The sequence below is a fragment of the Rana temporaria genome, chromosome 4 (genome assembly GCF_905171775.1).
Source record: "Rana temporaria chromosome 4, aRanTem1.1, whole genome shotgun sequence".
In the NCBI taxonomy this organism is placed as follows: Eukaryota; Metazoa; Chordata; class Amphibia; order Anura; family Ranidae; genus Rana; species Rana temporaria.
Window position 1 is genome coordinate 189,217,250 of NC_053492.1, and position 23,571 is coordinate 189,240,820.

At 37.8% G+C, this 23,571-nt stretch overlaps 1 protein-coding gene across 1 annotated transcript; it reads right to left on the bottom strand.

Moving 5' to 3' along the window:
• Positions 1-6,836: 6,836 nt before the first annotated feature.
• LOC120935679 (MAM and LDL-receptor class A domain-containing protein 1-like) lies at positions 6,837-22,828 on the bottom strand. The gene is made up of 15 exons (XM_040347733.1): positions 22,648-22,828; positions 22,281-22,537; positions 22,029-22,113; positions 21,551-21,595; positions 19,715-19,753; positions 16,341-16,481; positions 15,974-16,230; positions 15,722-15,806; positions 15,248-15,292; positions 13,412-13,450; positions 9,939-10,079; positions 9,572-9,828; positions 9,320-9,404; positions 8,846-8,890; positions 6,837-7,050 (listed from the first exon to the last, which is right to left on the bottom strand). Exons 1-15 carry the CDS (start codon positions 22,811-22,813, stop codon positions 6,896-6,898), a joined length of 1,842 nt encoding a protein of 613 aa, XP_040203667.1. The 5' UTR covers positions 22,814-22,828; the 3' UTR covers positions 6,837-6,895.
• Between the last annotated feature and the right edge of the window lie 743 nt (positions 22,829-23,571).

Below are 23,571 nucleotides of genomic sequence, written 5' to 3' on the forward strand. Positions count from 1 at the left end.
TATGTCTGTGATACCATGTATTATATTTAAAAGTATCCAGCTCTCTTTGCATCGCTTCATTTGTAAGAAATACATGGTGATCCTCAAAGTCCCTTGCTTTCCAATTTCAAACTGATCACACTGGGCATGGAAGCACATTCCCTGCAAAGTGGTTAGTTTTCTTTTTGCATTGTACTCAGGAGCACAGTCTGCCTGTACTCCAATGGGCAGACTTGTGCTGAACTGCCCCCAATGCACAGCTAACATCTCACTCAGAACATCAGTGTACTGCTCTTTCTCTGGGTCCTGTTGACACATCCCCCTGCAGCCTCCACCCCACCTCTCAAAGCATCTTATGCAGCTGAGAAAAGAGGTCATGTGATCGCTTAAAGAAAAAAAAGGTATTTATAAATAAAAACATGATTATGCCATATGATTCAGGCATATTGATAATTAACAAGCATAGCTGAAAACAACATGTATTGTACCTTGATAGAATGAATAATATCAGTAATAGTGGACTGCAAAGAAAAAGTTGGGTGCTTGGTAAATGAGTGTCTGTTGCCAGTCTTAATATGAGAGAATCAGTAATATATGGAGTGTCTGTACACAAAAGAAAAAGTGTTTGTAAATCTAAAACTTTTTCTAGTTTTGGATAGATTGGGGAAGGGTTGGAATTCGTGTCAGTTTTTTTTCTTTATCTCTGTGTCCCTGTTAGGATGAATCACCCCTCTATTTGTCATTGTGACCATAGTCAACATTGTCACCAAATTAATTTTACAGTTGTCACCAGAGTAAAAGGTGAGGGTCTGTAATGAGAATTCCCCTTTTAAGATTGCCTTCTTATCCAGGACAGGAGATCAGAGGAGTCTTCCCAATGAGACACAGGCATCAAAAAATAAACTGCCAGTGGTCTTAACCATTGTCTATTCTATCCAAAACAATTAAATAAATGAGATTAAATGCAATTAAAATAAATTAATACAATTGTCTATACATGCACTTTAAATTGGAATGGTAAGAATAGTGTTATTGTTATGTAAATAATGTTACTGTGATGTTGCTAACAGGAATTGTTTGTGAAAAATAAATATGTTTCAATATGAATAATATTGTAGATCATCAAAAGTATAGTGTTGTTATATTAATATAGATGTGTAGGCATTTAAAATAGTGTGTTATGTGTATGGCATGGTATATCTGTGTTACATACAGGCATTCAAGGTTACACATCAAAAGGTGTTTGCTGACCAAAAGGGTTAGTGGTCAAACACAGATCAAAGGAACAGCTGAAGACCCTTAGGCCTTGTACAAACGAGCGAACATGTCCGATGAAAACGGTCCGCGGACCGTTTTCATCGGACATGTCCGCTCGGAGATTTTGGTCTTATGGTTGTACACACCATCAAACCAAAATCCCCGCGGACAGACAGCGCGGTGACGTGGTGGTGACGTTGACGCCGCCACATCTGCAAACCAGGAAGGGAAATGCTTTCATGCATGCGTCAAATCCATTCGGCGCATGGGGGAGATTTCGGTCTGCTGGTTAAGCGTACTAAACAGTGGACATGTCGGACGGACGGGTTTCCAGCAGATAAATTTTAAAGCATGCTTTAAAACTTTTGTCTGCTGCAAACCTGTCTGCTAGGCTGTACACACGGTCGGATCTGTCCGCTGAAACTGGTCTGCGGACCAGTTTCAGCAGATATGTTCGGTCGTGTGTACAGGGCCTCAGATGTGTTAATTTACCTAGGTGTGTGTGAGATGGCCTGTTAACCTCAAAGGATAACTTCCTTACATACATAAGGAAGTATTTATTGATGGTAATTAGACTTGAGGAAGTTTCCATTGACCTGGAAGAACCACTCCCTCCAGTGTGAGACCAGTTTTTGAGAAAGTCAAGCTGGCATTCATCTAGTCTTGTCACTCTATGATGAATATAGCATGGGTCTAGGAAAAGATGGGATTCTGAATTACTCTGTTGGATTTGTATCGTCTGTGGACGTTGGACTTTGTATGTTATTGGAAGTTAATTAAATTTGCATTCTCTGGAGAGCCTGTGTGTTGCTGTGAAACAACGTAATTTATAGCCATGATTCTAACATCTAAGATATCAATTATCTAACCGGACTACTGGACACTATACATCTGTATCACTACATTTATTTGACACTTATATGAGATCACTACATTGGTGCCATTCAATTGACCAGAAGCGCATTTTCAGGACTTGGTAACAGAAGTCGGTGATGACAAAAAATCCTGGGAGTTGGACAGAAGTCTGATGGAGACCCAAGAGCTGTGCTGTGACTCTAATGTCTGATTGTGACATAAGAGAGTCTGATATACAAGACTAAACAAGTTTGGAACCCCAGAATTTTTCTCTGGAGACTGGAAACTGAAGAAAAAAACTACTGCCGTGTACTAAAAGACCGGAACTGGCAAGGTGGAGCTTCAAATGCGGTGAGTAAAATATTTCCTTTTTTAAATTATTAATAATATAGTCAAAATGCTTACTCAGTGTGAAGCTAGTGTCAGTTCTGATAAAGTTAACAGATGGGTATTAAAATGTATTAATCGTCATTGCGGTCCTTATATAATTGCAGAAAAATGTAAGCAGACGAGGACTATGATGAAGGAATTTTTAGAGGAAAGTGTTTTTGATAGCAAAATTTCAGAAAGTAAAAGAAAAAGTTGTATTGTGCAGGGCTTGTTATCTTGCTGTTTAAAAATGGAAAGTTCTTTGAATGATAAGGTTGAGGAAATTGCGCAGTTACAGAGTGCAGTTGATAATAGCCATAAGGTTTGTTAGAGGTTACAAAACCAATCAGAAACTGAGACAGTAAATTTAAAATTGCATGCAGTTACTATTGGTGGAGCTTTGCTTGAGAAATCTAAATGTTGTGATGAATTATCAGAGGAAAATGAGAGATTAAAATTAAGAATTATGGAATTAGAGAAGAGATCTCAGGAGTGCAGATATGCATCAAATCTTGGATTAAGCAATCTGCAGCAAAATACAAACTTTCTATCAAATGAAACAGAACCATAACCATAACAATAATAACAACAATACAGGTGAAGTTCAGCTTGTAATGAAGCATTTGAAACCAAAAAAACTGGATGCAATTCTTAAAGAAATAGGAATGGTTCCCTGCCATGATTTAAACAGATTTTTAAAATGGTTTTGTGACTTGCAGAATGTCAGAGATATGTACAATCTCAACCCATCTGAATTAGAAAGAGTTTTGCAACATTCTATATGGAATGGTCTTTGGCTGAGAATCAAACAGATCTGTCTTCAGCCTTTTGAGGACACGGGACATATTACTGGAATTATTGCGTGTTCTGTACGGAGTGCGTTCCGATGTCGCGATTCATGGGAAGATCCACCAAATGCTAAGTGAGTCTCCCTATGAATTGTCGCACAGGATAGAAACTATTATGGGATTTTTGGTTGGTAATAATCTTGCATTTGAGCGGGGAGGCTCGATACATATCAGTATGTTGCTAGATGCAATGCATGAGGATATCAAACAAAATATTTTATTAGTTACCCTAAATCCTCATGATTTAAAAGACGTATTATTGAGAGCAGATCATTTATGGAGAATGTCAAATGAGCAGGCTGTCAGAATTGATATAGCCACATTGTTTAGGACAAACACTGAACAAAAAGATCAGAAGATAATATCTAATGATCACATCAAAAGGGGAAACTCTGGGTCAAACATAGGTGATATTAACATGAAAAACAGAGCTGACCAAAATAATAATAAGAAAAAGACCTGGATACCATTTCCTCATTTAAAACAGAAATATGACCACCTAAATTTGATTGAGTATGATAAGATGAAAATAGAATATTACACACTATTAGAACAGTTGAAGGGTACAGATCAGTTTTTAAATGAAAATTACACTTTTATAGCAGTGGGGGTGAATTAGCTTTAAACTGTGGACTGTAAATAGTACTTTGTTTATGGACTTTGCTAATGAGTTTTGTCTGAGAGTTTTTGACTTTCAGGTACATGGCTGGAGATATGCGTTTGCATGTGAATAGCAGGAGTAATTGCTGGCTAGTGGGGGAATTATAAAGAATTAATGGACATTCTCTCAATATTCATCAAGCAATGGACTTTTTTTTGAACATTCACATTTTCATTTTTTTTTTTTTTTTTTTAATGGCCTTACCCAACACCCTATTTTTTCATTTTCTCCCTTTCCCCGATATATTTTGCTTTTTTATTATGTTTTATTCCTTGAACTTAATCTTAAAACCAGAGCGAAGCATTTAAACCTAAAATAATTTTATAACATCTGTACACATGACATAATGCATATTGATGTCAATAGATTTGACATCTGAGGTGATGCTGCACAATGGCTGGGCATAGCATAAATTATAGTAGGTTGGGTGGTTTTCCTAAATTTAAAGGAGTGGTGAGTGAAATTCATTACTCTAGTCATGATTTGAGACTTTGTTGAATCAGTTGTTTATAATATGCTGAAGGCTGAGACACATATGGATGAAAAAGACCTTTCTACCTTTCATAAAAAATACTGGCAAGAATTTCTACTGCTGATTTGTCTGCACAGAAAATCTGATAAACATTGATGTCAAGCTGATAATATCTAAACCATCGCATGGGGGAATATATACAGTATATATATGTTGGTATACCATTCTGGTGGAATTATGGACTGAATGATACAAAGAACAGCTCTATTAAAGGCAATGCGGGGGTCAGCCTACAGCACATTACGAAAGCAAATTGTTGCTGGCAATCAACAAATTCAGAATAGTGAAGGTTTGATGTTAAAGGAACCAAGTGTCCTGATTGGTGGATTAATGATTGAAGGTGTCAAGTGCAAGGAAATAGTTTGCAGCACAGAATTTGTACTGCCGGATCCAAACCTTTTTGACCTTGGAAGCGACTGCTGATACATTAATGGTTCTTCTTACTACAAAGATGGAAGATGGAAGATTTTTTTGTTTGTGTAAAAGCATCTTTAAAAATGAAAACTTTGAGCCTGGAGATGAGAGAATCCTGGACTTATGTGGATTGGAGCTCCCAAGGCATACCAAGCTTTACTTTCAGTGAGATGGTGAGAGATGTGATGAAGTCAGAATGGACTGTGACATCAGCTCGTTTTTGCACAATATTCAAGATCGTGATGTGATTTACAAAACAAGGAGCAATCTAACAGCTATACGGGCAACTTACGTTTACTGAATCCTTTTCCAGTCATGGTCCAAAGTTATATTATCTAATATCTGTTTCATGGGGGATATTTTAGAGGTTGGTGAAGAGAGATGTAACCAGTCTCAACTTAATATTTCATATGAGCCATTGTAAAGCATACAGTACCTCAAACCATAATGAGGTTTGTTGTTCGAATTATGAGTCAGTTCTAGTAGTTAGAACCAACTCAAGTGGGGGAATATGTTGTAATATTAATAAAGATGTGTAGGTATTTAAAATATTGTGTTATGTGTATGGCATGGTATATCTGTGTTACATACAGGCATTCAAGGTTACACATCAAAAGGTGTTTGCTGACCAAAAGGGTTAGTGGTCAAACACAGATCAAAGGAACAGCTGAAGACCCTTAGGCCTTGTACAGACGAGCGAACATGTCCGATGAAAACGGTCCGCAGACCGTTTTCATCGGACATGTCCGCTCAGAGATTTTGGTCCTGAGACCCTAGATGTGTTAATTTACCTAGGTGTGTGTGAGATGGCCTGTTAACCTCAAAGGATAACTTCCTTACATACAAAAGGAAGTATTTATTGATGGTAATTAGACTTGGGGAAGTTTCCATTGACCTGGAAGAACCACTCCCTCCAGTGTGAGACCAGTTTTTTGAGAAAGTCAAGCTGGCATTCAGCTAGTCTTGTCACTCTATGATGAATATAGTACAGGTCTAGAAAAGATGGGATTCTGAATTACTCTGTTGGATTTGTATCGTCTGTGGACTTTGGACTTTGTATGTTATTCGAAGTTAATTAAATGTGTGTTCTCTGGAGAGCATGTGTGTTGCTGCAAAACAATGTGATTTATAGCCATCATACTAACATCTAAGATATCAATTATCTAACCGGACTACTGGACACTATACATCTGTATCACTACATTTATTGGACACGTTTATGAGATCACTACATATAGTATTTATGTGATTTATTCCATCAGTTCACATTAGCTACACATACAAAAGTGTCTACCAGTGACCATTCTATGTATTCAAATTATAGTTATTAGTTAATGACAATAACAATAACTAATTAATGACAATTATTTTTCTAAACAAAATTGACAACATGCAGGAGAGAAAATCATACATTATTTTAATTATGGACATTATGAATGCTTTTTTGAACTCATGCAGAAACAAAATTTAAATAATATTATATTCAAGTAAAGCCCAACATTTTATAAAACAATTCCTGAATTAAATGCCAGGCAACCGTATAAACATGTCTCATACAGAATATGTTTACATTATTTTTCATTTTTTTTTTCTTTTTATATTGTTATATTGTTATTACTATTATTATAGATAACAAAATATTTTCAAATTCAAATGTTGTATAGAGAAAAATAAAATCTAGTAAAATTATAAGAAAAGTTATGCACATTTACAACCTGTGTGCACTTACTGTATATGTGTATGTTAATGTTCAATGCATTTAATAAATGTATTTACAGTATGATAGCTGGGTGGACTTACACTCACTGTATCACCGATACATTTTAGTATATGAAAATGTGCACCCTGCACAGCAGTCATACAAATAACTAGTACTATTGTAAATCTAAAACTGTTCTGTGTAAGGGCTGCAATCTATAATTAAAATTATACATTTTAAGTGTAAGTCAGATTTGCATGACTTTTATTTATGTCAAACTGTCATGTAAGTATGCATGACTTCCAATTTATTATCAAGGTCTTACAATGTATAATAACAAAATAAATAGATTTATTATAAATAATACTCAACTCTTTAAAATGAGCAATATATTTACCTGGTGATGATGTGGTTTTAGTTGATGACACAGTAGAACCTACAGATACAAAGACAAATTGTCTAATAACTATTTATAACTACAAACTTAACAAACCGCATATTTTATGATCACAGAGCACACCTTATCCAAATGCAAAAGTAAAACTGTCTGCACAGATTTTTCCACAGGAAAGAGCTATGTGGCCCAGATATATTGATGACATGTTCACTAGCAAGAACATTTCACAGAGCAGATTAAGCAGCCAGCTTATGTATTAGCACATGGGCTTACCCAGTTTAGACTGCTCGCTAACTCTCTTGTTTGTTCATCCAATGCTCACCTTCGGGACCTCTCCAGAGCCTCTCCAATCCTCTGGAGCTCTCTACCTCTATTTGTCTGGCTATGTCCTACTATATGCACCTTTAAGCGATTCCTGAATACTCAAAGCAGCTAAAGCAGTTGTAAAGGCTTTTTTTTTCTAAAATAGCAAACATGCTATACTTACCTGCTCTGTGCAATGGTCTTGCACAGAGCAACCCTGAACCCCCTTTTCTGGGGTACCCCACCAGTACTCTTGGCTCCTCCTATTATTTGTGGGCATCCATATAAACTCTATAGCAAGCTGCTTGCTATGGGGGGGGGGACCCAGCTGTGCTGTGTGTGTCTATTGACATACACAGCCCAACCCCAACCCCTGTTCTCTGCTCACAGAAGCCAATGGCTTTTACTGCTGCTCTGTGAGCAGAGAGAAATAAGAGAGCTGATGCAAATGGGCACAGCACTGGATCAAGATAGCACTCAGGTAAGTATACAGGGGGGTGTATATCTAACACGTCTAAGACACCATATCCAAAAAAGGGTCAGAAAAACCCTTCAGGTCTCAGTAGCATAAAATGTGCCATCTCAAGTTACTCAGCTACTGTCTGTAATCACCAGAGTGTACAGCCCTAACCAAATGCAGAAGGCATAGATTCCCTGCTCAGAATTCTCCATGGGAATGAGCAGAATTTCCTAGATGTTTTGACCCACATCCAAATACCATAGTAATGCCCAGAAGGTGGGTTACAAGTACACCAGCTAACACATTTTAGCAGACATAGATATTTAGCCAGATAGTTTATTAGCACATCGCTTATTGGCCAAGCTAGGCTGGGTAGATTTCACAGAAAGTGGAAAATGTCCCTAATAGGCCAGCTGTATAAGGAAAATGTAAAGCAATCTGAATGTTTGTCAGAATTAAACGTTTAAATATTTCACAAACTTTACTTTTCTGTCAATTTTAGCTTTATACAGAGTCATTCATATGCTACATATGCCTACATCTAAAGTCATTGCACGTAGAAAGGTCTGTTCTGAACTGGTTCATACAAATCCAGACCCAGTCTGGCTCATACAAATTTAGATTAATCATTTACATTTCTTAACCATTGAGGGTGGAACAGCTTGTTGAAAATAAGCTTGTTGAAAAATATTTATGTTATTCCATGTTCTCATTGTAAACAAAAAGCTGTGCAGTGATGATTTTATTTGGTGTGTAAAGCTGGCCATACATTAGTCGATTTTCAAATCATTCGTATGAATATTTGCATGAAAATCATTCGTATGAAAATTTGCTTGAAAATTCTCATCAGTACGTTTGATGATATGCTGGACCACAGTCACTCTTACAAATTAATTTATTCAAGAAAGAAATTCCATCCTGCTCCTTCGAATTTTCTTTCCACTGTGGATGTCAATTTGCCCCAATAACAATTACTAATTCAAATGAACATTCCCAAAATGAAATTCTTCTAACACAATTCTACTAGTGTATTGCCAGATATGGACTAATAAAACTACTCAAACTATTTACCTGTCGGTTTTGTAGTTACAGTGGTGGTGGTGGTAGTTGTTGCTGCTAAAAAGACAAAAGTTAATTTTTTATCAATGCAGTCTTAGAATAAACAAGCCAGACATCCTAAAGAAATGTTTAAAGCCTAGCTCCAACCATGTTACACCCATATTTAGGTTGTATCCTGTCACATGGTTGCAAGCTGACCCCCCCCCCTCCAAACCATCCCACTCCTGACAGTGTGCAGATGTTTTTTTTTTATCCTTGCAGCCACTGTCACTTTTGAAATCGATGCAGCTGTATGGTGCTCCACTCGCACAGCCACATTATTCATTCACAGAGATCTGTGAATGAATAAATAAACTACAAGCCCCATCTTCCTTTGTGGCAGTCATTTAATCATATTAAACTGAAATTCTCAGACTTTATTAGATATTATTTTAAGACTAGGAAATAACCAAGCAAATAGTCTGTCATGAATGGATCACAGCTTACCAGTACAATATCCTGGGTAAAAAGAAATATCATCTATAGCAACATCACTGCGGAAATCTTCACCTCTGACACCATCAATGAAAATCTGTTGACAAAATTCATGAGGTTATAGCTAATAGCCAGAACTGGGTTTATAATATGCCAGTGCAAAGAGCACAATGACTAAAAAGCACAATAACATACAAAAAGAGATCAAACTATTTGTAATAGATTTAATAACAATTCATTTGGCAAAAGAAATACATTGCATACCTGGATAATATCACTTTCAGGTAGGAAAATCTTCTCTAAATACCACATGTCCCCATGATCTCCTTCTATAGTGAAGACATCTTCCAAACCATAATCTCTTAGTACTGACACCCTCAGCATCATGTATTTTGCTGCTCCATACATGTGATACCAAAACTGTAAGCAATGAGTTCCAGTGAAACAATTTGCAGGACTCTCCAATCTTGCAAAGTCTCCCTCTTCTGAATCCTGTCCATTAATGTATAGATAGTAGCCATCTGTTTAAATTAAAATATTAATGCTGAAGTACCTTTTCTGTTATGAACCATTATTTTGGGAGTTATATAAACTATTACAAACAGAGAAAGTAAGTAAATAAATGACTTACATCCTGTTGTGTGGTCAAATGATGGTCCAGTAAAATCGGAAGGGGATGAGCCATTCCAGTGTATCCAGTCCATGTTATCACTCATTGATTGTTTCCAGTTACACAAGTTCACATCAAAAGAACAATCTATATGGCATACATCTGTTTTAGGAAACACAGATAACATTTATGAGTTATATTGTGCATATTGTATAATGCATGTGCAAGCGTTAAAGCTGAACTTGAACATGTTTACTGTAGGAATATTTATAGAGGTGACCGAGTCGGCTGGTGACCCATTATTGTCAGTAGGCTGGGATACGGAGGTCACACTTCTATATTTCATAGCTGTAACTGAGAACGTTTTGTTTCCCTCTTAGGCCCCGTACAGACGACCAAGCATGTCTGCTGAAACTGGTCTGCGGGCCAGTTTCAGCAGACATGTTCGGTCGTGTGTAGGCCCGAGCGTGCAGGATTCCAGCAAACATTTGCCCGCCGGGCCTTTTTCCAGCGGACAAATATTCCTGGACTTGTTTTAAAACAGTCCGCTGGAATCCTGCCCGCTCGGACATGTACGGTAGGTCTGTACAGACGACCGAACATGTCCGAGCACCCGCCATCCCTCGCATGCGTCGAATGACTTTGAGGCATGCGTGGAAGCAATTAACTGGCAGGCCCGCCCACGTCGCCGCGTCATTGTCGCGGCGACACCGCGTCATCGACGCGGCGACACCGCGGACACGCCCCGCGTATTGTTTACGCGCGGCTTTCTATACGATGGTTAGTACAGCCATCGTACAGAAAGCCCCGGGCAGACATGTACGGTGAAAACGGTCCGGCGGAGCGGTTTCATCGTACATGTTTGCTGGTGTGTACACGGCCTTAGCAGTACATTGTGCAGAGGTATGCGAATAACAAAACAAACTGAACAGGATTATAAATATTTACATACAGTATAAGCATTTAAATGGTTTATTTAGCTCTGATAGATGTAAATAAAGTGTGTTACTCCAATATTTCAAATCCCGATATACAGTATGTCTGTGATACCATGTATTATATTTAAAAGTATCCAGCTCTCTTTGCATCGCTTCATTTGTAAGAAATACATGGTGATCCTCAAAGTCCTAGCTTTCCAATTTCAAACTGATCACACTGGGCATGGAAGCACATTCCCTGCAACGTGGTTAGTTTTCTTTTTGCATTGTACTCAGGAGCACAGTCTGCCTGTACTCCAATGGGCAGACTTGTGCTGAACTGCCCCCAATGCACAGCTAACATCTCACTCAGAACATCAGTGTACTGCTCTTTCTCAGTGTCCTGTTGACACATCCCTCTGCAGTCTCCACCCCACCTCTCAAAGCATCTTATGCAGCTGAGAAAAGAGGTCATGTGATCGCTTAAAGAAAAAAAAAGGTATTTATAAATAAAAACATGATTATGCCATATGATTCAGGCATATTGATAATTAACAAGCATAGCTGAAAACAACATGTATTGTACCTTGATAGAATGAATAATATCAGTAATAGTGGACTGCAAAGAAAAAGTTGGGTGCTTGGTAAATGAGTGTCTGTTGCCAGTCTTAACATGAGAGAATCAGTAATATATGGAGTGTCTGTACACAAAAAAAAAAAGTGTTTGTAAATCTAAAACTTTTTCTAGTTTTGGATAGATTGGGGAAGGGTTGGAATTTGTGTCCGTTTTTTTTTCTTTATCTCTGTGTCCCTGTTAGGATGAATCACCCCTCTATTTGTCATTGTGACCATAGTCAACATTGTCACCAAATTAATTTTACAGTTGTCACCAGAGCAAAAGGTGAGGGTCTGTAATGAGAATTCCCCTTTTAAGATTGCCTTCTTATCCAGGACAGGAGATCAGAGGAGTCTTCCCAATGAGACACAGGCATCAAAAAATAACCTGCCAGCGGTCTTAACCATTGTCTATTCTATCCAAAACAATTAAATAAATTAGATTAAATGCAATTAAAATAAATTAATACAATTGTCTATACATGCACTTTAAATTGGAATGGTAAGAATAGTGTTATTGTTATGTAAATAATGTTACTGTGATGTTGCTAACAGGAATTGTTTGTGAAAAATAAATATGTTTCAATATGAATAATATTGTAGATCATCAAAAGTATAGTGTTGTAATATTAATATAGATGTGTAGGCATTTAAAATAGTGTGTTATGTGTATGGCATGGTATATCTGTGTTACATACAGGCATTCAAGGTTACACATCAAAAGGTGTTTGCTGACCAAAAGGGTTAGTGGTCAAACACAGATCAAAGGAACAGCTGAAGACCCTTAGGCCTTGTACAGACGAGCGAACATGTCCGATGAAAACGGTCCGCGGACCGTTTTCATCGGACATGTCCGCTCGGAGATTTTGGTCTGATGGTTGTACACCATCAAACCAAAATCCCCGCGGACAGACAGCGCGGTGACGTGGCGGTGACGTTGACGCCGCCACGTCCGCAAACCAGGAAGGAAAATGCTTTCACGCATGCGTCAAATCCATTCGGCGCATGGGGGAGATTTTGGTCTGCTGGTCTAACCGGACTACTGGACACTATACATCTGTATCACTACATTTATTGGACACGTTTATGAGATCACTACATATAGTATTTATGTGATTTATTCCATCAGTTCACATTAGCTACACATACAAAAGTGTCTACCAGTGACCATTCTATGTATTCAAATTATAGTTATTAGTTAATGACAATAACAATCATTAATTAATGACAATTATTTTTCTAAACAAAATTGACAACATGCAGGAGAGAAAATCATACATTATTTTAATTATGGACATTATGAATGCTTTTTTGAACTCATGCAGAAACAAAATTTAAATAATATTATATTCAAGTAAAGCCCAACATTTTATAAAACAATTCCTGAATTAAATGCCAGGCAACCGTATAAACATGTCTCATACAGAATATGTTTACATTATTTTTCATTTTTTTTTCTTTTTATATTGTTATATTGTTATTACTATTATTATAGATAACAAAATATTTTCAAATTCAAATGTTGTATAGAGAAAAATAAAATCTAGTAAAATTATAAGAAAAGTTATGCACATTTACAACCTGTGTGCACTTACTGTATATGTGTATGTTAATGTTCAATGCATTTAATAAATGTATTTACAGTATGATAGCTGGGTGGACTTACACTCACTGTATCACCGATACATTTTAGTATATGAAAATGTGCACCCTGCACAGCAGTCATACAAATAACTAGTACTATTGTAAATCTAAAACTGTTCTGTGTAAGGGCTGCAATCTATAATTAAAATTATACATTTTAAGTGTAAGTCAGATTTGCATGACTTTTATTTATGTCAAACTGTCATGTAAGTATGCATGACTTCCAATTTATTATCAAGGTCTTACAATGTATAATAACAAAATAAATAGATTTATTATAAATAATACTCAACTCTTTAAAATTAGCAATATATTTACCTGGTGATGATGTGGTTTTAGTTGATGACACAGTAGAACCTACAGATACAAAGACAAATTGTCTAATAACTATTTATAACTACAAATTTAACAAACCGCATATTTTATGATCACAGAGCACACCTTATCCAAATGCAAAAGTAAAACTGTCTGCACAGATTTGTCCACAGGAAAGAGCTATGTGGCCCAGATATATTGATGACATGTTCACTAGCAAGAACATTTCACAGAGCAGATTAAGCAGCCAGCTTATGTATTAGCACATGGGCTTACCCAGTTTAGACTGCTCTCTAACTCTCTTGTTTGTTCATCCAATGCTCACCTTCGGGACCTCTCCAGAGCCTCTCCAATCCTCTGGAGCTCTCTACCTCTATTTGTCTGGCTATGTCCTACTATATGCACCTTTAAGCGATTCCTGAATACTCAAAGCAGCTAAAGCAGTTGTAAAGGCTTTTTTTTTCTAAAATAGCAAACATGCTATACTTACCTGCTCTGTGCAATGGTCTTGCACAGAGCAACCCTGAACCCCCTTTTCTGGGGTACCCCACCAGTACTCTTGGCTCCTCCTATTATTTGTGGGCATCCATATAAACTCTATAGCAAGCTGCTTGCTATGGGGGGGGGGGGACCCAGCTGTGCTGTGTGTGTCTATTGACATACACAGCCCAACCCCAACCCCTGTTCTCTGCTCACAGAAGCCAATGGCTTTTACTGCTGCTCTGTGAGCAGAGAGAAATAAGAGAGCTGATGCAAATGGGCACAGCACTGGATCAAGATAGCACTCAGGTAAGTATACAGGGGGGTGTATATCTAACACGTCTAAGACACCATATCCAAAAAAGGGTCAGAAAAACCCTTCAGGTCTCAGTAGCATAAAATGTGCCATCTCAAGTTACTCAGCTACTGTCTGTAATCACCAGAGTGTACAGCCCTAACCAAATGCAGAAGGCATAGATTCCCTGCTCAGAATTCTCCATGGGAATGAGCAGAATTTCCTAGATGTTTTGACCCACATCCAAATACCATAGTAATGCCCAGAAGGTGGGTTACAAGTACACCAGCTAACACATTTTAGCAGACATAGATATTTAGCCAGATAGTTTATTAGCACATCGCTTATTGGCCAAGCTAGGCTGGGTAGATTTCACAGAAAGTGGAAAATGTCCCTAATAGGCCAGCTGTATAAGGAAAATGTAAAGCAATCTGAATGTTTGTCAGAATTAAACGTTTAAATATTTCACAAACTTTACTTTTCTGTCAATTTTAGCTTTATACAGAGTCATTCATATGCTACATATGCCTACATCTAAAGTCATTGCACGTAGAAAGGTCTGTTCTGAACTGGTTCATACAAATCCAGACCCAGTCTGGCTCATACAAATTTAGATTAATCATTTACATTTCTTAACCATTGAGGGTGGAACAGCTTGTTGAAAATAAGCTTGTTGAAAAATATTTATGTTATTCCATGTTCTCATTGTAAACAAAAAGCTGTGCAGTGATGATTTTATTTGGTGTGTAAAGCTGGCCATACATTAGTCGATTTTCAAATCATTCGTATGAATATTTGCATGAAAATCATTCGTATGAAAATTTGCTTGAAAATTCTCATCAGTACGTTTGATGATATGCTGGACCACAGTCACTCTTACAAATTAATTTATTCAAGAAAGAAATTCCATCCTGCTCCTTCGAATTTTCTTTCCACTGTGGATGTCAATTTGCCCCAATAACAATTACTAATTCAAATGAACATTCCCAAAATGAAATTCTTCTAACACAATTCTACTAGTGTATTGCCAGATATGGACTAATAAAACTACTCAAACTATTTACCTGCCGGTTTTGTAGTTACAGTGGTGGTGGTGGTAGTTGTTGCTGCTAAAAAGACAAAAGTTAATTTTTTATCAATGCAGTCTTAGAATAAACAAGCCAGACATCCTAAAGAAATGTTTAAAGCCTAGCTCCAACCATGTTACACCCATATTTAGGTTGTATCCTGTCACATGGTTGCAAGCTGACCCCCCCCCCTCCAAACCATCCCACTCCTGACAGTGTGCAGATGTTTTTTTTTTATCCTTGCAGCCACTGTCACTTTTGAAATCGATGCAGCTGTATGGTGCTCCACTCGCACAGCCACATTATTCATTCACAGAGATCTGTGAATGAATAAATAAACTACAAGCCCCATCTTCCTTTGTGGCAGTCATTTAATCATATTAAACTGAAATTCTCAGACTTTATTAGATATTATTTTAAGACTAGGAAATAACCAAGCAAATAGTCTGTCATGAATGGATCACAGCTTACCAGTACAATATCCTGGGTAAAAAGAAATATCATCTATAGCAACATCACTGCGGAAATCTTCACCTCTGACACCATCAATGAAAATCTGTTGACAAAATTCATGAGGTTATAGCTAATAGCCAGAACTGGGTTTATAATATGCCAGTGCAAAGAGCACAATGACTAAAAAGCACAATAACATACAAAAAGAGATCAAACTATTTGTAATAGATTTAATAACAATTCATTTGGCAAAAGAAATACATTGCATACCTGGATAATATCACTTTCAGGTAGGAAAATCTTCTCTAAATACCACATGTCCCCATGATCTCCTTCTATAGTGAAGACATCTTCCAAACCATAATCTCTTAGTACTGACACCCTCAGCATCATGTATTTTGCTGCTCCATACATGTGATACCAAAACTGTAAGCAATGAGTTCCAGTGAAACAATTTGCAGGACTCTCCAATCTTGCAAAGTCTCCCTCTTCTGAACCCTGTCCATTAATGTATAGATAGTAGCCATCTGTTTAAATTAAAATATTAATGCTGAAGTACCTTTTCTGTTATGAACCATTATTTTGGGAGTTATATAAACTATTACAAACAGAGAAAGTAAGTAAATAAATGACTTACATCCTGTTGTGTGGTCAAATGATGGTCCAGTAAAATCGGAAGGGGTTGAGCCATTCCAGTGTATCCAGTCCATGTTATCACTCATTGATTGTTTCCAGTTACACAAGTTCACATCAAAAGAACAATCTATATGGCATACATCTGTTTTAGGAAACACAGATAACATTTATGAGTTATATTGTGCATATTGTATAATGCATGTGCAAGCGTTAAAGCTGAACTTGAACATGTTTACTGTAGGAATATTTATAGAGGTGACCGAGTCGGCTGGTGACCCATTATTGTCAGTAGGCTGGGATACGGAGGTCACACTTCTATATTTCATAGCTGTAACTGAGAACGTTTTGTTTCCCTCTTAGGCCCCGTACAGACGACCAAGCATGTCTGCTGAAACTGGTCTGCGGGCCAGTTTCAGCAGACATGTTCGGTCGTGTGTAGGCCCGAGCGTGCAGGATTCCAGCAAACATTTGCCCGCCGGGCCTTTTTCCAGCGGACAAATATTCCTGGACTTGTTTTAAAACAGTCCGCTGGAATCCTGCCCGCTCGGACATGTTCGGTCGTCTGTACAGACCTACCGTACATGTCCGAGCACCCGCCATCCCTCGCATGCGTCGAATGACTTTGAGGCATGCGTGGAAGCAATTAACTGGCAGGCCCGCCCACGTCGCCGCCATCGTACAGAAAGCCCCGGGCAGACATGTACGGTGAAAACGGTCCGGCGGAGCGGTTTCATCGTACATGTTTGCTGGTGTGTACACGGCCTTAGCAGTACATTGTGCAGAGGTATGCGAATAACAAAACAAACTGAACAGGATTATAAATATTTACATACAGTATAAGCATTTAAATGGTTTATTTAGCTCTGATAGATGTAAATAAAGTGTGTTACTCCAATATTTCAAATCCCGATATACAGTATGTCTGTGATACCATGTATTATATTTAAAAGTATCCAGCTCTCTTTGCATCTCTTCATTTGTAAGAAATACATGGTGATCCTCAAAGTCCTAGCTTTCCAATTTCAAACTGATCACACTGGGCATGGAAGCACATTCCCTGCAACGTGGTTAGTTTTCTTTTTGCATTGTACTCAGGAGCACAGTCTGCCTGTACTCCAATGGGCAGACTTGTGCTGAACTGCCCCCAATGCACAGCTAACATCTCACTCAGAACATCAGTGTACTGCTCTTTCTCAGTGTCCTGTTGACACATCCCTCTGCAGTCTCCACCCCACCTCTCAAAGCATCTTATGCAGCTGAGAAAAGAGGTCATGTGATCGCTTAAAGAAAAAAAAAGGTATTTATAAATAAAAACATGATTATGCCATATGATTCAGGCATATTGATAATTAACAAGCATAGCTGAAAACAACATGTATTGTACCTTGATAGAATGAATAATATCAGTAATAGTGGACTGCAAAGAAAAAGTTGGGTGCTTGGTAAATGAGTGTCTGTTGCCAGTCTTAACATGAGAGAATCAGTAATATATGGAGTGTCTGTACACAAAAAAAAAAAGTGTTTGTAAATCTAAAACTTTTTCTAGTTTTGGATAGATTGGGGAAGGGTTGGAATTTGTGTCCGTTTTTTTTTCTTTATCTCTGTGTCCCTGTTAGGATGAATCACCCCTCTATTTGTCATTGTGACCATAGTCAACATTGTCACCAAATTAATTTTACAGTTGTCACCAGAGCAAAAGGTGAGGGTCTGTAATGAGAATTCCCCTTTTAAGATTGCCTTCTTATCCAGGACAGGAGATCAGAGGAGTCTTCCCAATGAGACACAGGCATCAAAAAATAACCTGCCAGCGGTCTTAACCATTGTCTATTCTATCCAAAACAATTAAATAAATTAGATTAAATGCAATTAAAATAAATTAATACAATTGTCTATACATGCACTTTAAATTGGAATGGTAAGAATAGTGTTATTGTTATGTAAATAATGTTACTGTGATGTTGCTAACAGGAATTGTTTGTGAAAAATAAATATGTTTCAATATGAATAATATTGTAGATCATCAAAAGTATAGTGTTGTAATATTAATATAGATGTGTAGGCATTTAAAATAGTGTGTTATGTGTATGGCATGGTATATCTGTGTTACATACAGGCATTCAAGGTTACACATCAAAAGGTGTTTGCTGACCAAAAGGGTTAGTGGTCAAACACAGATCAAAGGAACAGCTGAAGACCCTTAGGCCTTGTACAGACGAGCGAACATGTCCGATGAAAACGGTCCGCGGACCGTTTTCATCGGACATGTCCGCTCGGAGATTTTGGTCTGATGGTTGTACACCATCAAACCAAAATCCCCGCGGACAGACAGCGCGGTGACGTGGCGGTGACGTTGACGCCGCCACGTCCGCAAACCAGGAAGGAAAATGCTTTCACGCATGCGTCAAATCCATTCGGCGCATGGGGGAGATTTTGGTCTGCTGGTCTAACCGGACTACTGGACACTATACATCTGTATCACTACATTTATTGGACACGTTTATGAGATCACTACATATAGTATTTATGTGATTTATTCCATCAGTTCACATTAGCTACACATACAAAAGTGTCTACCAGTGACCATTCTATGTATTCAAATTATAGTTATTAGTTAATGACAATAACAATCATTAATTAATGACAATTATTTTTCTAAACAAAATTGACAACATGCAGGAGAGAAAATCATACATTATTTTAATTATGGACATTATGAATGCTTTTTTGAACTCATGCAGAAACAAAATTTAAATAATATTATATTCAAGTAAAGCCCAACATTTTATAAAACAATTCCTGAATTAAATGCCAGGCAACCGTATAAACATGTCTCATACAGAATATGTTTACATTATTTTTCATTTTTTTTTCTTTTTATATTGTTATATTGTTATTACTATTATTATAGATAACAAAATATTTTCAAATTCAAATGTTGTATAGAGAAAAATAAAATCTAGTAAAATTATAAGAAAAGTTATGCACATTTACAACCTGTGTGCACTTACTGTATATGTGTATGTTAATGTTCAATGCATTTAATAAATGTATTTACAGTATGATAGCTGGGTGGACTTACACTCACTGTATCACCGATACATTTTAGTATATGAAAATGTGCACCCTGCACAGCAGTCATACAAATAACTAGTACTATTGTAAATCTAAAACTGTTCTGTGTAAGGGCTGCAATCTATAATTAAAATTATACATTTTAAGTGTAAGTCAGATTTGCATGACTTTTATTTATGTCAAACTGTCATGTAAGTATGCATGACTTCCAATTTATTATCAAGGTCTTACAATGTATAATAACAAAATAAATAGATTTATTATAAATAATACTCAACTCTTTAAAATTAGCAATATATTTACCTGGTGATGATGTGGTTTTAGTTGATGACACAGTAGAACCTACAGATACAAAGACAAATTGTCTAATAACTATTTATAACTACAAATTTAACAAACCGCATATTTTATGATCACAGAGCACACCTTATCCAAATGCAAAAGTAAAACTGTCTGCACAGATTTGTCCACAGGAAAGAGCTATGTGGCCCAGATATATTGATGACATGTTCACTAGCAAGAACATTTCACAGAGCAGATTAAGCAGCCAGCTTATGTATTAGCACATGGGCTTACCCAGTTTAGACTGCTCTCTAACTCTCTTGTTTGTTCATCCAATGCTCACCTTCGGGACCTCTCCAGAGCCTCTCCAATCCTCTGGAGCTCTCTACCTCTATTTGTCTGGCTATGTCCTACTATATGCACCTTTAAGCGATTCCTGAATACTCAAAGCAGCTAAAGCAGTTGTAAAGGCTTTTTTTTTCTAAAATAGCAAACATGCTATACTTACCTGCTCTGTGCAATGGTCTTGCACAGAGCAACCCTGAACCCCCTTTTCTGGGGTACCCCACCAGTACTCTTGGCTCCTCCTATTATTTGTGGGCATCCATATAAACTCTATAGCAAGCTGCTTGCTATGGGGGGGGGGGGACCCAGCTGTGCTGTGTGTGTCTATTGACATACACAGCCCAACCCCAACCCCTGTTCTCTGCTCACAGAAGCCAATGGCTTTTACTGCTGCTCTGTGAGCAGAGAGAAATAAGAGAGCTGATGCAAATGGGCACAGCACTGGATCAAGATAGCACTCAGGTAAGTATACAGGGGGGTGTATATCTAACACGTCTAAGACACCATATCCAAAAAAGGGTCAGAAAAACCCTTCAGGTCTCAGTAGCATAAAATGTGCCATCTCAAGTTACTCAGCTACTGTCTGTAATCACCAGAGTGTACAGCCCTAACCAAATGCAGAAGGCATAGATTCCCTGCTCAGAATTCTCCATGGGAATGAGCAGAATTTCCTAGATGTTTTGACCCACATCCAAATACCATAGTAATGCCCAGAAGGTGGGTTACAAGTACACCAGCTAACACATTTTAGCAGACATAGATATTTAGCCAGATAGTTTATTAGCACATCGCTTATTGGCCAAGCTAGGCTGGGTAGATTTCACAGAAAGTGGAAAATGTCCCTAATAGGCCAGCTGTATAAGGAAAATGTAAAGCAATCTGAATGTTTGTCAGAATTAAACGTTTAAATATTTCACAAACTTTACTTTTCTGTCAATTTTAGCTTTATACAGAGTCATTCATATGCTACATATGCCTACATCTAAAGTCATTGCACGTAGAAAGGTCTGTTCTGAACTGGTTCATACAAATCCAGACCCAGTCTGGCTCATACAAATTTAGATTAATCATTTACATTTCTTAACCATTGAGGGTGGAACAGCTTGTTGAAAATAAGCTTGTTGAAAAATATTTATGTTATTCCATGTTCTCATTGTAAACAAAAAGCTGTGCAGTGATGATTTTATTTGGTGTGTAAAGCTGGCCATACATTAGTCGATTTTCAAATCATTCGTATGAATATTTGCATGAAAATCATTCGTATGAAAATTTGCTTGAAAATTCTCATCAGTACGTTTGATGATATGCTGGACCACAGTCACTCTTACAAATTAATTTATTCAAGAAAGAAATTCCATCCTGCTCCTTCGAATTTTCTTTCCACTGTGGATGTCAATTTGCCCCAATAACAATTACTAATTCAAATGAACATTCCTAAAATGAAATTCTTCTAACACAATTCTACTAGTGTATTGCCAGATATGGACTAATAAAACTACTCAAACTATTTACCTGTCGGTTTTGTAGTTACAGTGGTGGTGGTGGTAGTTGTTGCTGCTAAAAAGACAAAAGTTAATTTTTTATCAATGCAGTCTTAGAATAAACAAGCCAGACATCCTAAAGAAATGTTTAAAGCCTAGCTCCAACCATGTTACACCCATATTTAGGTTGTATCCTGTCACATGGTTGCAAGCTGACCCCCCCCCCCCCCTCCAAACCATCCCACTCCTGACAGTGTGCAGATGTTTTTTTTTTATCCTTGCAGCCACTGTCACTTTTGAAATCGATGCAGCTGTATGGTGCTCCACTCGCACAGCCACATTATTCATTCACAGAGATCTGTGAATGAATAAATAAACTACAAGCCCCATCTTCCTTTGTGGCAGTCATTTAATCATATTAAACTGAAATTCTCAGACTTTATTAGATATTATTTTAAGACTAGGAAATAACCAAGCAAATAGTCTGTCATGAATGGATCACAGCTTACCAGTACAATATCCTGGGTAAAAAGAAATATCATCTATAGCAACATCACTGCGGAAATCTTCACCTCTGACACCATCAATGAAAATCTGTTGACAAAATTCATGAGGTTATAGCTAATAGCCAGAACTGGGTTTATAATATGCCAGTGCAAAGAGCACAATGACTAAAAAGCACAATAACATACAAAAAGAGATCAAACTATTTGTAATAGATTTAATAACAATTCATTTGGCAAAAGAAATACATTGCATACCTGGATAATATCACTTTCAGGCAGGAAAATCTTCTCTAAATACCACATGTCCCCATGATCTCCTTCTATAGTGAAGACATCTTCCAAACCATAATCTCTTAGTACTGACACCCTCAGCATCATGTATTTTGCTGCTCCATACATGTGATACCAAAACTGTAAGCAATGAGTTCCAGTGAAACAATTTGCAGGACTCTCCAATCTTGCAAAGTCTCCCTCTTCTGAATCCTGTCCATTAATGTATAGATAGTAGCCATCTGTTTAAATTAAAATATTAATGCTGAAGTACCTTTTCTGTTATGAACCATTATTTTGGGAGTTATATAAACTATTACAAACAGAGAAAGTAAGTAAATAAATGACTTACATCCTGTTGTGTGGTCAAATGATGGTCCAGTAAAATCGGAAGGGGTTGAGCCATTCCAGTGTATCCAGTCCATGTTATCACTCGTTGATTGTTTCCAGTTACACAAGTTCACATCAAAAGAACAATCTATATGGCATACATCTGTTTTAGGAAACACAGATAACATTTATGAGTTATATTGTGCATATTGTATAATGCATGTGCAAGCGTTAAAGCTGAACTTGAACATGTTTACTGTAGGAATATTTATAGAGGTGACCGAGTCGGCTGGTGACCCATTATTGTCAGTAGGCTGGGATACGGAGGTCACACTTCTATATTTCATAGCTGTAACTGAGAACGTTTTGTTTCCCTCTTAGGCCCCGTACAGACGACCAAACATGTCTGCTGAAACTGGTCTGCGGGCCAGTTTCAGCAGACATGTTCGGTCGTGTGTAGGCCCGAGCGTGCAGGATTCCAGCAAACATTTGCCCGCCGGGCCTTTTTCCAGCGGACAAATATTCCTGGACTTGTTTTAAAACAGTCCGCTGGAATCCTGCCCGCTCGGACATGTTCGGTCGTCTGTACAGACCTACCGTACATGTCCGAGCACCCGCCATCCCTCGCATGCGTCGAATGACATTGAGGCATGCGTGGAAGCAATTAACTGGCAGGCCCGCCCACGTCGCCGCGTCATTGTCGCGGCGACACCGCGTCATCGACGCGGCGACACCGCGGACACGCCCCGCGTATTGTTTACGCGCGGCTTTCTATACGATGGTTAGTACAGCCATCGTACAGAAAGCCCCGGGCAGACATGTACGGTGAAAACGGTCCGGCGGAGCGGTTTCATCGTACATGTTTGCTGGTGTGTACACGGCCTTAGCAGTACATTGTGCAGAGGTATGCGAATAACAAAACAAACTGAACAGGATTATAAATATT